General features: G+C 43.3%; 1 protein-coding gene across 1 annotated transcript in view; it reads right to left on the bottom strand.

The window, feature by feature from the left end:
• ipo11 (importin 11) overlaps positions 1-17,839 on the bottom strand; it is a 325,504-nt gene that overhangs the window by 236,733 nt on the left and 70,932 nt on the right. The window contains exons 17-18 of the mRNA XM_052010436.1: positions 2,960-2,993; positions 2,116-2,156 (exon numbers count right to left, since the gene is read on the bottom strand). Coding sequence (XP_051866396.1) covers positions 2,116-2,156; positions 2,960-2,993 — 75 coding nt within the window. The remainder of the gene's footprint in view (positions 1-2,115; positions 2,157-2,959; positions 2,994-17,839) is intronic.

Below are 17,839 nucleotides of genomic sequence, written 5' to 3'. Positions count from 1 at the left end.
TATTATAAACACATGAAAGCCAAAACAAGAAAGATCACTCGGACACCATTCAGAAACAGGTAAAAGTATATCAGTTCTTAAGGGTTTTCAACCTGAAACACCAACTATTTTTCCCTTTTTATAGATGTACCTGACCTGATGAATCTTTCCAGCATTTCCTGTTTTTATTTCAGATTCCTGGCAGATCTTTTAAATTTTCAAGGATTACTTAAAATCATGTGCTCTATTTGATTTACAAGTATGGAAATGACAGAGGGATTGGTTCTGCAGGCATCAGTAAAGTTAGTGAGTAAAGAATATGGTATTAATAGTACCTAAAATGAAATACAGCAGAGTAGTATTATGTGCTCTGAAAGGATGAAGGTAATTAGGAAAGAGATTGCAATAACTTAAAGTACATTCTTCAAAAAGAAAGCAAGTTTTATTATTTATGCCAGACAACAGGGAGTAGCAAATATTAAACCCTGCTCAAGTAAATCAGGAAATAAGGGTATGGAAGTTCCATGCATTATGTCACTGGAATTGGGATCTGTAGAATATGACTTTTAATCAACCACAGCAGATTGAGAACATTCTGGAAATCTGGAGATGTAACAAAATACTAGTTTCAGTAAAAATGGCTGTGAAGTAAATGGATTGTTGTAAAACCTAAATGGTTTGCATTTTAGTGAAGGAAAACTACTACTTCTGCTTAGAATGGCCTGTGTGTGACTCCACCCATGGTTGACTGTTCTCTGAAGTGGTAAGAACAAAACACTCATTTGTATCACACCACTACAAACAAGACAACACAGACTGCATAAGCTCAAGCAAACTGCATATCAACAAATGACAATGGATGAACGGTAAATATCATACTTGCTAATGCATATTAAAATAAAATCGCAAGAATTTTCATCAAAGCTCAACTGTGGACTAATATTTGGATCCTACATCAGAAAGTGAAATTCAAGAACACTTAGTAAGATACCATGTAATTTGGGAGAATGTTCAGAGATTCATAAAGAAGGCATGCCAGATCAAATTAATTGATACTTTCAGAAAATGTAAAAGCAAATAGAATGAATATATTTAATATTGAATATATAAATTTTCCAGTGTGTCAAAAGATGCTGAAGGAAACTAATTTGAACATTCATGCATCTTTACCAATACATTTTTTAGTAAATCTCAGCCACTGATATTTTAATTTCCTTTTTCAGAGTTTTAAATTTCCTTGCTCACTTGTGAAATTTCCTGTTCACTCTGGTTTATTAGAGCTTGAAGATAAAAATAAAATTTGAATTGAGGGCTGTGAGCTATTTATTTATTACTGTTCATATTTGACAAAATATTCAAGAAATCACTAACTGTTATAGTTTAGATTCCACTGCTGGATCATTGAATAATAAAAAATTATGCCTCTTGAATCTAAGCAGCCAAACCTGCTTTCAGATTATAGAAAGTATCAGCGAATGGATTAAGTGTATTGGGAGCAGTGTCAATCAAAAGGATGAAAACTTCAACAGATTTTCTACATTACAGATAATTACAAAGCGACAGTTACACAGCTAGTCACAGCATAAACAACTACTGTCGATAAGACAATAAATACAATGGCTGTGGGTCTTGAAAAATGCATTGTAAAGACAACTCCTTTGATCAAGGAGGGGAAAATAAATGAAATATGGTGATATCCATCAGGTCACAAAATGGATAGTTTGACAAAGAAAATTACTCTTAAAATTACTCTTACAGTCCTTCACGTTTAAATCTCTGGATTGATTAAGTCAATTATTTGGGGAAGTTATATAACTGCTTTATCGATACATATGTGGCAACTACGAAAACACAAAAACATTCCACAAAAACAGAAAGTGCATTGACAGCTGTTTTAGAAGCTAAGTCAGTTAACAAAAATACATTTAAAAATAATACATGCCATTTAGGGATAATATCTATCGACATTCATGATTTTAATTATTATAATGGTCATATGAGTCACTCTATTTCCTGAAGTTTTCTTCTGTTCTATTGAGATTTCCACTCAACCAATCTCAGATAAACTAAGAGACAATGATTGAAAACACATTTTCAATTTTGCCAAAGCTGACATAAAATGCAAAGAATACTTACTGGTAAAAACTGTTCTGTTCTAAACTCAAAATCATCCACAGGTAATAATCAAGTTAAAGATCAACATCTTTCTAAAACTGATAACAAGCAAATCCATCAATATATTCCAAGGATAAAGGGTCTGGATACACAAAATTGAAAAAGCAGACATTAAAAAAAACACTGCATTATAAACCTGCAAAATCATGAGGAATGAATCTATACTAGAAAAAAGTGTTAAAATTAGAGTCAATTTCCAACTGAGTCCATCTCTTTTCAATCATTTAAAACAAAATATTAAAAAAATGGGAAATACTGATGGGTTTATTAGTCCTACATTACTATACCCTCTTTATTACCTAATTACACAAGATTAAAGGATAATATTAGGAAGCAACAGCAAATGAATGTCAAGATAGAAAAAGGGCTCAACTGGCCAGAATTGTAAGACAACATAAACCCCCATTTCTAAACTTCCTTTCCTGTCCAGTCCAAAATCTTCAAACTATTTGTTCTTTTCCTTCAATGTGCACTATTCAAATTCTTCTACTTCATCACTTCTATGCATCTCACTGTATCATAACAGCCTGGCCATAATCACAAATTACACTCCTTTGGCAGTAAGAGAACCGTGAATCTCTGGGTTTGTCTACCTTAGCCCCAGTCCACCATATTCTCCACATATACAGTTAACATTTTTACAAGTAGTTTCAGAATTTCTGTGGTCATCCTACTAGTCACTCATACAACAAGATCTCACTTAGGTACCCCAATAAGGGTAAAATTAGCATACAATCTCTGAGAGGAAAAAAAAAGCAACTATTATATCTGAATAATACATTTGTAAATACACTGAAAAGGATATCAAGTTTTAGGGTTGTAGCTGTCTCGATGCGCACCTGAAGAAATAAATAAATGAATTAAAATTAGATGTGTTTATGTTCCAAATTACTAACACTTAGTTAAAATGCAACAGACATTTACTTGAAGTTCATTTTAATTCAAACCCAACATATTTAAATACTGTGTCTCAGACACTAAATGTCTCCCAACATCTGAGTTTTATTGAGGTTGCAAGAATTAAAGAATTTGAAGATGAATACTGCATGGCAAACTTTATTAAAAACAGAAAATCTCTGATGTCTACTTATTGCACTGGTACAATGTTCAGTACATCCAAACATGATGTACTATTCACTATAATAAAATTACAAGTGTTTCAAGTCTTAAAACATTGCTTCCCATAAAAAAAGTCACCATACATATTAAAACTATTTAATGTTCATCCAAAGTTCCACATATGAATTAAGTGTGTTGGAGATCAAATGTAAAAGAAAACAACAGGAGATGTACTCCTCTCTCTGAACTCAAAGAGGCCCACGGTCATATTGTTACAGCTATAACACATGCAGAATACATATTCTTGTATAAAAAATAGTCCCTTACCCAGCTCAATGTAAAGCAAATATATTGCTTATGAATCACTGAGCTGCTGAATGACAATTCATACTGTAAAAAAACATTATCTGACATCAAAGAAACATATTTTCAATATCAAGACTGCATGTGGTGCGGCTTAAATTGAATTGGAAAATATACAATTTAATAACAGCAGTATTCATGTCACAGAGTAAGATTTGGTCAAATGCACATCAGGAAAATATCAGGAACTCTGAGAAATTACTTGTGTCCTAGACAACCATATGGATAACAAGTGCCGTCAGCATTGGATCAACATAGTTGGAAGCTGGGCTGCAGAAGATTATACGCTCGCCTGAGAACTAGCATGAATACTGTTGACAGTGATGATTCTTCTGCAAGTGCACCCAGAGGTCAAGCCCTTGACATTATACTCACGACAGCTGTAAGAAGTGTTATTTTCATTGTCATACCGCATAGAAACAGACCATTCAGCTTACTGAGTCTGTGCCAACCATCAAGCATCCATTTACACAAATACTACACTAATATCTATTTTATTACATTAATACCTTTTCAATTTAGTTCTCCCCATATTCCACCGGTCATCTATATACTGGGACAACTTACTGTGGCTAAATTCATTCTGGATTGCTGTCATGAGTCAGACAGTACCAATATAAGAGGATGCTGCAGATGAACATACAGCTGAGATAATGCAGGAAGGAGGACTTCAGATTTTTGGGGCACAGAGTCAAGAACTTGAGACAGGAACAAGCCAGACAACTGCATATCAACAGAGCCAAGGCAACATTATTGCTGGGAGATTTGCTGGTTCTAAGATGGAGAGTCTATTGTAGTGCAGCAGGGAGAAAGAAATCTGTGCATTAATTCAAAAGGGCAAGAAGCAAGCTGAAAATACAAGAGAAGCAAGTTTGGAAGGTTAAGGAAACAAAGGCTATGAAATAAACATAGGCGTTTGGGCATGATTTACAGTTTAAATTTGAATGCCAGGTGTCTAGTGAATGAGGCACATGATCTGAGGGCACAGAAAAATACATGGAAGCTACTTATATATAATAAGTTTTCAGTTTCATAACTATTACTGAACCATGGCTTAAGGAGCAGGAATGACAGTTCAGTGTTCCCAGTTACAAAGTTATTAGGCAAGGGTGTGGATGGGAGAGAAGATTTTAAGGAAGGAGGAGGTTGCAATATTGGTGAAAGAAACAGTAACAGCCGTGCGGAGGGATTATATGGTAAAAGGATCATGAAATGATGGTGCATGCATTGAAATGAAGACTACCATGAAAATGGGGCAATCACAATGTTGGGAGTGTGTTTTGCACCTTCAAACAGAGATGAAAGAGGACGTGGGCAGAATGTAGAACTCTTAAAATACATTCAAGAAATAAATAATAAGGACTCAGAACAAATATATTTGTATTAACAAAAAATGTGGCCACAAATCTAGACACTATTGACTTCAAGCAGCACACATGGTAGATTTTAGCAAAAAAAAAACATCAGTTACCAAGAGCACAATACTGTCATAAGCCTTGAGATGTTTCATCAGTGCAAGGGTAGAACTTAAATTTAGAAAGCAAAGAAGGCATGATGTGTAGAATGAAAGACAATCTAAAGATTTTTCATCACAAACACAGAGAGCAAGAAGAGGGTCTTACAAGAACCAAAAATATAACCTGTGTGTGAGGGTACAAGACATTGGTATGGTTCTCAACAAATATTTTGCGTCTGTCTTGTGAGGAAATAGAGGTAAAGGGATATGGGGAATGAAAAGGAAAGAGGCATGGGGGAGGGGTGCAGGAAGGAGAAGTACTAGGACATTGGCACAAATTGCAGCTAAGGAGGAGTGGTTATAAAATATATAACAGAAGATATTGGAGAGAGGAAATAATGTATTCAGCATCTTTAAAAATACATAAATCACCACGTCCGCATAAGATGTATATCAAACTGTTAAGAACAGCTGGATGAGGCAAGAGGAGAAATTTTAACCATGATTTTCCAATTCCTGCTGGCTACAACTGTAGTGCAGGAGGACTGGAATACTGTCATTGTTCCAGCATTGCTAAAAAGAGTGGAAGAGAGTGTTCAAGTAAGGACAAGTTGGTTGGGCCAGCATCAGCAATATAAAACTGATTGGAAAATCATCATTCAGAATAACACTGATTACTCAAGGACCATAACTATATATTTATTACAGTAAGGTCTTATCTGACCAACTCAATTAAGTTTTTCTGGGAAAGGAACGGAGGATGGATAAGGCTATGGCATTTAACACAATCCACATAGAATTCATTAAAGCAATGACAAAGTCCTATATAGAAGACTAATCAGCAGAGTAAAAGCCCAGGAAATCCAAGGAAAAAAGGCAAATTGGATCCAAAATGACAGGAAACCAAAGAGAACAATCAACAATTTGAAGGCCATTTTCAGTGGACTCAGTACTTAAATGGAGGGATATAGTTCAGTTCATGGCTGATACAGAAATTGGCCCTGTGCTTTGCTATTTACCAGCAAGCACACCTCCTACCAAATACTGTGTCTTGATTAAGCCCTCCAATACTTAAGAGTCAGAGTTATACTGCACAGGAACAGCCCTTTGGCCTACCGAATCCATGCCAGCCATCAAGCACCCATTTACACTAATCCTACACTAATCTCATTTTAATTTCCCCACATTCCCATCAACTCATGCCTCAGATTCCATTAACTATACACTTAGGGTAACTTACAGTGGTAAATGGGATGTGGGAGGAACCCATGCAGTCAAAAGGGAGAGTGTGCAAAGTCCACACAATCAGCACTGGAGGTCAGGATTGGACTTGGGTCACTGGGGCTGTGAGGCAGCAGCTCTACTTGCTGTTCCATCCTAAATAAATATTATTTATACGTAAGCTTAATCAGCATGTTGACTGACAGCTAATGAATATTTTAAGATGGATAATCACTGAATAGTGACTCAGTCAGCTCCATCACGGGCACAACCCTCCCCACCATTGAGGACATCTTTCAGAGGCAGTGCCTCAAGAAGACGGCATCCATCACTAAGGACCCTCGTCATCCGGGACGGGCCCTCTTCTCATTCCTACCACTGGGGCAGAGGTACAGGAGCCTGAAGACTCACACTCAACGACTTAGGAGCAGCTTCTTCTCTTCCACCATCAGATTTCTAAACGGTCCATGAACACTACTTCGTTATTCCTGTTTTTGCACTATTTATTTATTTTGTAATTTATAGTAATTTTTGTCTTTGCATCGTACTGCTGCCACAAAATAACAAATTTCACAACATACAAGTCAGTGATAATAAACCTGATTCTGACTACATAAAATGAACTCTACTTTGCAATCAGTTCCCCAAGGATGCAAAACTAGAATCTATTTGTATTGAATTTGAGACCCCTGCAACTAAAAGGGAAGCAACAGAGTCATAGGGATGGCAGATAAATACAAATCCTCCTTTCATGGGATAAATACGCAGTTAGAAAATTTTAATATTCTCAAGAAATCTTACCTCAATTTAAAAGAAGAAATTTACAATATAACAAGATAACATAAAATATAATAACAATAAAACTAGACAGTATTGAACTGGGCATGAGAAAGGCACTGCTTGCACAGGGAACTTTGCGAAGACCTCTAACTGAGATTGAAAATGTCAAGTCTGGTGTCTAAATTGGGCAGGTGGTCACACAAACTAAACAGACAGCCTGCATGGGGAATCCTCAGCATCAAATCCAGAGCCCATGAAGGCTCATGGCATCAGGTCAAATACAGGCAGTGAGACTTCTGCTTATTATCATCTACTGCCCTCTCATGGCTAATGAATCAGTACTTTTCCATGTTGAACATCACTTCAAAAAAGAATAGAGAATAGAATGGACTCAAAATATACTCCGTGTAGGGGATTTCAAAGTCTATCACCAGGAGTGAATTGATAGTACCAACACTAACTGAGCTGATCATGTCTTGAACATCATAGCTGCCAAACAGAGTAGGCAATAGATAGCCTATTTTACCTCAACATCAATACATCTGTTGCAGATACATCTTTTTATGCCAGATGCGTGGTTGTGACAATAGTCTTTGGAGATAAAGCCCCATCCTTTATTTCGAGGACTCACCAGCACTGCATGTTGTACTACAATATCCTCGCAATAACTGAGACAGACTCAGACAGATAATAAGATTAGTCCACTGTAAAATAATGGAATATGTTATCAACAATACTATCAAGCAGCACTTATCATGTCTCAGTTTGTACTTCATTGACATCTTTCAGCTCTGGACTCTTGTCACAGCTTCAGTCCAAAGAATTCCACAGGAAAAATGAGAATGACTACCATCCATATGGAGGTAGCATGTGACCAAGTGTGACATCAGCATGTCCTGGTAAAACTTAAAACCATGGGAACAAGTTCGCCCTGGCTGGAATCACACTTCACATGGAGGAAAATGGTCTGTGGTGTTGGAGGTCAACCATCTCAGCCCAGGACATCACTACAAGAGTTCTCTGGCAAGTGTGCTGGATCTAACCATCTTCTACTGCTTCATGAGTGACCTTCCCTCCATCACAAGTTCAGAAGCCAGAATGTTGACTGAGAATTGCACAACATTTAATGCCATTTGCAATTCCTCAGATAACAAGGCAATCCATGCCTGCATGCAAGCATAACCTAATAAAGGACAAAGTAACATTTCTGCAAAGCATGTACTAGGTGATGACCATCTCCAACAAAACCAGAGTCTTAACTATCCACCTCAGACATTTAAAGTCCTCCAACTGTGTCGCATCGTAAACTAATTACATACAAGTTTGGCATCATCCAGGGCAAGGCACCCATCACTGTGATTCCATCATTTGGTTGGGATCTAATCCACTCCATTCACGTTCATGGTGGCAATGTATCATAACCTGCCACAACTTCTTCACCTTTCAAACATGCAACCTCAACTATCTTCAACATCAACAGCAACAAGCATATGGACGTCACCATGATGCACGGACTCTTCTCCACGTTGCATGCTATACTGCAGTTCCTTCATCATCACTGCAAATCTAAACGCTGCAATCACTTATCCAATAGCACTGTAGGAGTACGTTCACTTGACAGACTACAGCAGTTCAAGACAGCAATTCACCTACATACAGGTAATTATGGATTTACAATAAATTATGGCCTTGCCAGCAATTCCAACATGCTGTAGATGAATATAAAAATGGTCAAAACCTAAAACCTTAAAGAAAACCACCATTCCACACAAATGTTCATAGGAATTTATTCAAGAGCTGCTGAGATGGATAATCCCAATTCAGCAAATTTAAAACCAGATAAATTAATCATATAAAGAAAAGTATTGCTGATAATTTATAAAAAAAAGTTAAGCTGTCAAAAACATTCAAATGTCTTCGACAGCAAGATCAACTCTGCCCTCAGCCTTTCATGAAGATTTTTGTGTCTTTGCACTGTACTGCTGCTGTAAAACAACAAATTTCACAACATATGTCAGTGATAATAAATCTGTCTCTGAAACTTGTCTAGTGTTTATCAGGCCAATTGAAAAATGTCAAGCCTAAAAAATTGGACTCTTTGTGATTGATAGGCCAACTAATTTGAGGAGAGGTAGCATCTGGTTATCTGGAAAGGCTGTATAGAGAAACGCATGCATAACATTCAACAGGTTCTTAAGATACAATTGAACACTTCATTGATTACAAAGTATTCACAGAAAAGAAACAAATCAATTGCCCAAAAAACTCCCTGCCAATGTTTATGCTCCACATGATCCATCTTCCACCATTCCTCAACTAGCCCTATTAAGAAACACTTGTATTCTTTTATTTGTGTGCATTCAGCTTGTCCTAAAAAGTGTTCACTTCAACTACTCCTATGGTATTGAGTTCCATTTTCTAACCCCACTCCACCTACATTTCTCCAAATTCTCTACTAATTTATTAATGCCAACCTTACTGTTAATTCTAGTTTTGTCCATAGCTGTTAATTATTTTTTCTGAATCAACTCATTTTATCACTAAGATTTTCATCAAGTTATCCTTAAGATTTCACTTTTCTGGAGAAAAACCCTGCCTGTTCAATCTTTTCTTGTGAGTATTACTTCAATTCTTTTGTCATTCTTACAAATCGTTTTTGCATTTATACAACACTGTTCACAATATATAATTTATGATCTAAACAGAGTACCATGAGTTTAACACAATAGCTCTTTTCAATTTTCTGTACCCCTGATCTCTATTCCTCAATGTCACTTAGAAACTGGGGTCTGTATTTTAACTTGAAATACACATTAACTTGAAAGCAGTGGAAAGGGTGAGCAGCTTCAAGTTCCTGGGCGTCAACATCTCAGAGATCTATCCTGGGCCCAACACATTGATGCAATCACGAAGAAGGCACGCCAGCGGCTCTACTTCATTAGGAGTTTGAGGAGATTTGGTATGTCACCAAAGGCTCTTACAAATATCTATAGATGTACGTTGGAGAGCATCCTGACTGGTTGCATCACAGCCTAGTACGGAGCCTCCAATGCACAGGATCGCAAGAAGCTGCAGAGTGTTTATACACTCAACCAGTTTCATCAGAGACACAACCCTCACCACCATCGAGGACATTTTCAGGAGGTGGTGCCTCAAGGCGGCGGCATCCATCATTATGGACCCTCATCATCCGGGACACGCCCTCTTCTTATTACTACCTTCAGGAAGGTGGTACTGGAGCCTGAAGACCCAAACTCAACGATTCAGGAACAGCTCCTTCCCCTCCGCCGTCAGATTTCTGAACAATCCATAAACCTATGAGTACTACCTCTTTATTCCTTTTTTTTTAAACACTATTTATTTTTGTAATTTATAGATCTTATGTCTGTGCACTGTACTGCTGATGCAAAACAAAAAATTTCACGTCATATGTCAGTGATAATAAATCTGATAGCTGCTATGAATTTGAGGAAACCTGATAGAATAGGTTTCTTGGAAGTTCTGCAGAAGTTAACTGAAAGACTCCTTTAAATAGGGCTCTGATTCACCAGCATAATAATTGATAGGCTCTGGGGCATAAAGCTTGCTTCCAAGGTCACAGAAGCAGCCCAGGTAAGCAGTTAAACAGAAAGGAGGGAGGTTTCAGATTCCTGAGGCATTGCAACTGGTTCTGGAGGAGGTGGGACCAGTACAAACCAGGGCAGGACTGGCATCAAGGTCCCAGGGGGATTGTTTGCTAGAGCTATTGGGGAGGGTTTAAACTATTATGGCAGGGGGATGGGAATTCATGCAGAAAGACTGAGGGAAGCAATGCAGAGACCAAAGCAAAAGTTAGAAAAGAGAAAAGTAAGAGTGAAGTACAGAAAAGTCAAATGCACAGGACACAAAGGTTACTAGATTCTAAAAGGACAATGAGTGTAAGGGCACTTTATCTGAATGCCCATAGTGTCCGAAACAAGGTCAGTGAACTTGTGGCACAAATGAATACAAAGGGGTATGATTTGGTGGCCATTATAGAAACGTGGTTGCAGGGTGGAGATGATTGGGAATTAAATATCCAAGGGTAGCAGGTAATACAGAAGGATAGGCAGAAAGGTAAGGGAGGTGGGGTAGCGCTCTTGGGTAGTGAAATTATGGAATTCTTTGCCACATACAGTTGTGGAGGCCCAATCATTGGGGGCAGTTGAGGAGGAGATAGATAGGTATCTAATTAGTCAAGGTATCAAGGAATATGGGGATAAGGCCAGAATTTGGGGCTAGATAGGAATAGTTTTTAGTTTAGCTCATGGAGCAGACTCGATGGGCTGAATGGCCTACTTCTGCTCCTTTGTCTTGTGATCTTGTGTGACATTAGGGCAATAGTGAGAGATGATATAAGATCTAAGGAACAGAATGTTGAGTCTACTTGGGTAGAGATTCAGAATAGTAAAGGGAAAAAAAAAATCACTGGTGGGAGTTGTCTACAGGCCACCGAATAATAACATTACAGTGGCACAGGCAATAAACCAAGAAATGTTTGATGCATGTAAGAATGGAACGGCAGTTGTCATGGGGGACTTTAACTTCCACATAGATTGGGCAAATCAAGTTGGTCGAGGAAGTTATGAGGAAGACTTCATAGAATGCATCTGTGATAGCTTTCTTGAACAGCATGTTAGTGAACCGAAAAGAGAAAATGCTATCTTGGATCCGGTCCTATGCAATGAGACAGGTAAAATTAACAATCTTGTAGTTAGGGATCCTCTTGGAAAGAGTGACTGAATTTCTCAGACAAATCGAGGGTGTAATAGTTCGATCTAAAACCAGTGTGTTATGCCTAAACAAGGGAGACTACAACAGAATGAGGGAGGAGTTGGCTAGCATAGACTGGAAACACAGGCTATGTGGAGCGACAGTTGAGAACAGTGGAAGACTTTTAAAGAGATTTTTCATGGTGCTCAACAAAAGTATATTCCAATTAAATGCAAGGACAGTAAGGGTGGAGAGAGCCAGCCTTGGATAACTAAGGAAATAGAAGAAGGCATCAAACTAAAAGCTCATGCCTACAAAGTCTCCAAGAGTAGTGGAAACCAGAAGATTGGGAAAACTTTAAAAAGCAACAAAGAACCACTAAGCAAGCAATAAGGAAAGGGAAGATAGATTATGAAAGTAAACTAGTGTGGCAACTCACCGACTAGTCGGACGAACAGGCTCGGCAGTTGGGTCACGCGGCGTCGGAGCGACGAGGCCCAAGATGGCGGCGGGCCTCGTCTTTCCGAGCGACGGGGAGAACCCGCGCGCAGGAAAGTCCTGATGACGTAGGACTTACGTCATTGCCAGTTGTTTTGGGCGGGAACATTCTCCCTTAAAGGGCCCGTGCAAGGCGGGAAAATAAACCAGTTCTGTTTGGCAATCCTCCGAGTAGAGTCTTGTTTTATTCCGCGGTAGCAACCGCTACATTGGTGACCCCGACGGTCCAAACGGCTTTTGGACCCACGAAATGGACGACAGCGCAGCAGCCAACGCAGTGGCCCTCAAGCTGCCCACCTTTTGGACACTTCGGCCCAGCGTCTGGTTTGACCAGGCCGAAGCGCAATTCCACCTTCGGCAGATCACCTCCGACTCCACGAAGTACTACCATGTGGTTAGCTCTCTGGACCAAGAGATAGCTGCCCAGGTTGGAGACTTCATCCAGTCGCCTCCGGAGGAAGATAAGTACCCGGCTTTCAAAGACCTTTTGATCCGGACCTTCGGCCTCTCCCGTCGTGAGCGCGCCGCCCGCCTGCTTCATCTGGATGGCCTGGGGGACAGATCCCCATCCGCCCTAATGAATGAGATGCTGGCATTGGCCGAGGGACACAAGCCATGCCTGATGTTCGAACAGGCCTTCCTCGAACAGCTCCCCGATGACATCCACTTGTTGTTAGCTGACGCCGACTTCAGCAACCCCCGTGAGGTGGCCGCCCGGGCAGATGTCCTGTGGAGGGCCAAGCGCGAGAGCGGTTCGTCCGTCAGTCAAATCACCAGGCCGCGAGCCCAACGCCCGCCTCGCCCGGCCCCAGCAACCGAGCAGCCACGCCCCAGGAACGCAGACGACGACACAGGTGACCAGCTGTGCTTCTACCATCAGAGGTGGGGTGCGGAGGCCCGTCGATGCCGCCCACCCTGCAAGTTTCAGGGAAACGCCAGGGCCAGGCGCCGCTGATGGCTACGGCGGCTGGTCGCCGACAGAGCCTCCTCTTCGTTCAGGACAAGAAATCTGGACGGCGTTTCCTCGTTGATACTGGAGCGGAGGTCAGTATTTTGCCCTCGACAGGCCGCGACACTCGTGACAGGACACCAGGTCCTCTACTCAATGCCGCCAACGGTACAACGATACGGTCTTTCGGCACCCGTACGCTTCAATTACACTTTGGCGGCAGCCGTTTTACCTGGACCTTTACCCTTGCCACCGTCGCCCGACCACTCCTAGGAGCCGATTTCCTTCAGGCCCACAACCTGTTAGTTGACCTGCGAAGGAAGCGGTTAGTCCACTCTAGCACCCTCCGGACCTATCCCCTGGGAGAAATCAGCCCACCAGCCCCGCGCCTGGACTCCATTTCCCTTTCTGGTGACGATTTCGCCAAGCTCCTAGCCGAATTCCCATCGATTTTGGCACCTTTGTTTACAAATTCTAGGCCCACACACGGGGTACGACACCACATCATTACCACAGGGCCACCCCTTCATGCCCGAGCACGACGATTACCTCCAGACAAGCTCCGCCTGGCAAAGGAAGAGTTCCGTCACATGGAGGAGCTGGGGATTGTTCGCAGGTCAGACAGCCCCTGGGCCTCCCCCCTGCACATGGTCCCCAAAGCCACCGGAGGGTGGAGGCCCTGCGGCGACTACCGCAGGCTGAATGACGCCACAACCCCGGACCGCTATCCCATCCCTCACATCCAGGACTTCGCAGCGAACTTACACGGGGCCCGCATCTTTTCCAAAGTGGACCTCGTTAGGGGATACCACCAAATCCCGGTCCATCCGGATGACGTCCCCAAAACTGCGATTATCACCCCATTCAACCTGTTCGAATTCCTTCGGATGCCGTTCGGCCTTAAGAACGCCGCGCAGACCTTCCAGCGGCTGATGGACGCGGTAGGCCGAGACCTGGACTTCGTGTTCATTTACTTGGACGACAGACTGATCGCCAGCCGTAACTGCCAGGAACACCTTTCCCACCTCCGCCAGCTGTATTCCCGCCTCCACGATTTCGGCCTCACGATCAACCCGTCCAAGTGCCAATTCGGACTTGACTCTATCGATTTCCTCGGCCACAAAATCACCAGCGACGGGGCAACACCCCTACCCGCCAAGGTGGATGCTATCCGCCATTTTGCCCGCCCCGACACAGTCAAAGGCCTACAGGAATTCCTTGGGATGGTCAACTTTTACCATCGTTTCATCCCTGCAGCAGCCCGTATCATGCGCCCTCTGTTCTCGCTGCTGGCTGGTAAGGGCAAGGACATCACCTGGACTGACGAGGCTGCGGCTGCTTTCGTTAAGGCCAAAGACGCCCTGGCAGACGCCACGATGCTGGTACACCCCAGGACTGACGTCCCGACTGCCCTCACTGTAGACGCGTCCAACACCGCGGTGGGTGGGGTACTGGAACAGCTACTCGAAGGCCACTAGCAACACTTGGCATTTTTCAGCAAGCACCTTAGACCACCCGAACTGAAGTACAGCGCTTTTGATCGGGAACTTCTAGTGCTGTATCTGGCGGTCCGGCATTTCCGATACTTTCTAGAAGGCAGGCCTTTCACCGCTTTCACCGATCATAAGCCTCTGTCCTTTGCCTTCTCCAAAGTCTCCGATCCCTGGTCAGCTCGTCAGCAGAGACATTTATCCTACATTTCCGAGTTCACAACTGACATCCAACATGTCTCCGGAAAGGATAATGTCATTGCTGACGCACTTTCCAGACCAACCATCCACAACCTATCCTTGGGTGTCGACTACACGGCCCTAGCTGACGCACAGCAAGCCGACGACGAACTGCCCAGCTACAGAACCGCAGTCTCGGGTCTGCAGCTCCGAGATTTCTTGGTTGGTCCAGGTCAGCGGACCCTACTTTGCGACGTTGCGACTGGTCAGCCCCGCCCTATAGTCCCTGCAGCCTGGCGGAGACGCGTTTTTGACTCGGTACATGGGTTGGCGCACCCGTCCATCAGATCTACTGTCCGACTGGTCGCCAGCAAGTTTGTCTGGCATGGCCTGCGCAAACAGGTCAGTGAGTGGGCCAGGACTTGTCCGCACTGCCAGACGTCAAAAATCCAGCGACACACCAAGGTCCCACCACAGCAGTTCGAGCCTACCCGTAGGAGGCTCGACCACATACACGTCGACCTCGTGGGCCCTCTGCCAGTTTCAAGAGGAGCCCGGTACCTCCTTACCATCGTGGACCGGTTCACGAGGTGGCCTGAGGCAACCCCCCTGGCTGACATCACAACTGATTCCTGCGCCCGGGCGCTGCTCACAACTTGGGTCTCACGTTTTGGCGTTCCAGCCCACATCACTTCAGACAGAGGCACCCAATTCACTTCCAGTCTCTGGGCTGCATTAGCGAACCTGCTAGGGACGCAGCTGCACACCACCACGGCCTACCATCCTCAATCAAGCGGGTTGGTGGAACGTTTTCACCGCCATCTGAAATCGGCCTTGATGGCCCGCCTGAAGGGTCTTAACTGGGTTGACGAGCTGCCTTGGGTCCTGCTCGGCATACGCACTGCCCCCAAAGAAGACCTCCGCACTTCGTCAGCTGAGCTTGTATACGGGGCGCCACTAGTTGTCCCCGGGGATTTCATACCTGCCCTTCGGGACCAAGGGGAACAACCCCCAGCAGTCTTACAAAGACTGCGCGAGAAACTTGGCGCCTTGGCCCCGATTCCCACCTCACGGCACGGTCAAGCCCCATCCTGCCAGCCCAAGGAACTACGGGACTGTAAGTTTGTTTTCGTTCGCAGGGGCACACCTCGGGCGCCATTGCAACGACCATATGAGGGACCGTTCCGAGTCATACGGAATAACGGATCCACTTTTATTTTGGACATTGGAGGCAGGGAACAGGTTTTCACGGCGGACCGCCTCAAACCGGCCCATTTGGATCTGCAACAGCCTGTCGAGGTTGCCACGCCGCGACGCAGAGGCCGCCCCCCTAAGCGGCAGCTGGCACAGCCCACGGACCTTGGGGACTGTCTCGCCGGTTCTGGGGGGGGTTGTGTGGCGACTCACCGTCTAGTTGGGCGAACCGGCTCGGCAGTCGGGTCGCGCGGCGTCGGAGCGACGAGGCCCAAGATGGCGGCGGGCCTTATCTTTCCGAGCGATGGGGAGAATCCGCGCGCGGGAAAGTCCTGATGACGTAGGACTTACGTCATTGCCGGTTGTTTTGGGCGGGAACATTCTCCCTTAAAGGGCCCGCGCAAGGCGGGAAAATAAACCAGTTCTGTTTGGCAATCCTCCGAGTAGAGTCTTGTTTTATTCCGCGGTAGCAACCGCTACACTAGCACAAAATATAAGAACAGATAGTAAACTTTTTTTATAATTATATGAAGTGGAAAAGGGTGGCTAAAGTAAACAAAGGTCCCTTGGAAGATGAGAAGGGGGAATTAATATTGGATAATGTGGAAATGGCCGAGGCCTCGGACGACTATTTTGTGTCAGTCTTCACGGTGGACCACACATCTAACATGCCAAAGAAAGATGTTATGAATGTGATGGGAGGTGAAAACCCCAATACAATCACTGTCAATGAAGAGGAAGTGATGAGCAAACTAGTGGGCCTAAAGGTAGACAAGTCCCCTGGTCCCGATGGGATGCATCCCAGGGTACTGAATGAAACAGCGGAAGTTATATTAGACGCACTTGTGATAATTTACCAAAATTCTCCGGACTCTGGGCAGGTCCTGGCGGATTGGAAGACAGCATATGTAACGCCACTATTTAAAAAGGACGTAGACAAAAGGCGGGTAACTATAGGCCAGTTAGCTTAACGTCTGTTGTCGGGAAAATGCTTGAAGCTGTCATTAAGGAAAAAAAAGCGAGCCATCTGGATAGAAGTGGTTCCATCGAGCAGACAAAGCATGGATTCAGGAAGGGCAGGTCCTGTTTGACAAACTTACAGGAGTTCTTTGAGGATATAATGTGCGCAGTGGATTTAGGGGAACAGGTGGATGTTGTATACTTGGATTTCCAGAAGGCATTCGATAAAGTGCCGCATAAAAGACTTATCCATAAGATAAGGATGCATGGAATTGGGGGTAATATATTAGCATGGATAGAAGATTGGTTAACCAATAGAAGGCAGAGAGTTGGGATAAATGGGCATTTCTCCAGTTGGCAATCAGTGGAGAACGGGGTGCCGCAAGGGTCGGTACTGGGCCCGCAGCTGTTTGTGATATACATTAATGATATGGAAGAGGGGACCGAGTGCAGCATATCTAATTTTGCTGATGACACCAAATTGAGTGGAAAAGCAAACTGTGCAGAGGATGCAGAGAGTCTGCAGAGAGATATAGGTAGGTTAAGTGAGTGGGCAAGGGTCTGGCAGATGGAGTACAATGTTGGTAAATGCGAGGTCATCCACTTTGGAAGGAAAAATAGAACATTAGATTATTATTTAAATGGTGAAAGAAAGCAGCATGTTCTTGTGCAGAGGGACTTGGGAGTGCTTGTGCATCAATTGCAAAAGGTTGGTTTGCAGGTACAACAGGTTATCAAGAAGGCAAATGGAATGTTGGCCTTCATACTAGAGGGATTGAATTTAAGAGCAGAGGTTATGCTACA

The sequence above is a fragment of the Pristis pectinata genome, chromosome 2 (assembly GCF_009764475.1).
Source record: "Pristis pectinata isolate sPriPec2 chromosome 2, sPriPec2.1.pri, whole genome shotgun sequence".
Taxonomy (NCBI): Eukaryota; Metazoa; Chordata; class Chondrichthyes; order Rhinopristiformes; family Pristidae; genus Pristis; species Pristis pectinata.
Note: the sequence above shows the minus strand (reverse complement) of the source record. Positions and strands in the feature narration are given on the sequence as shown.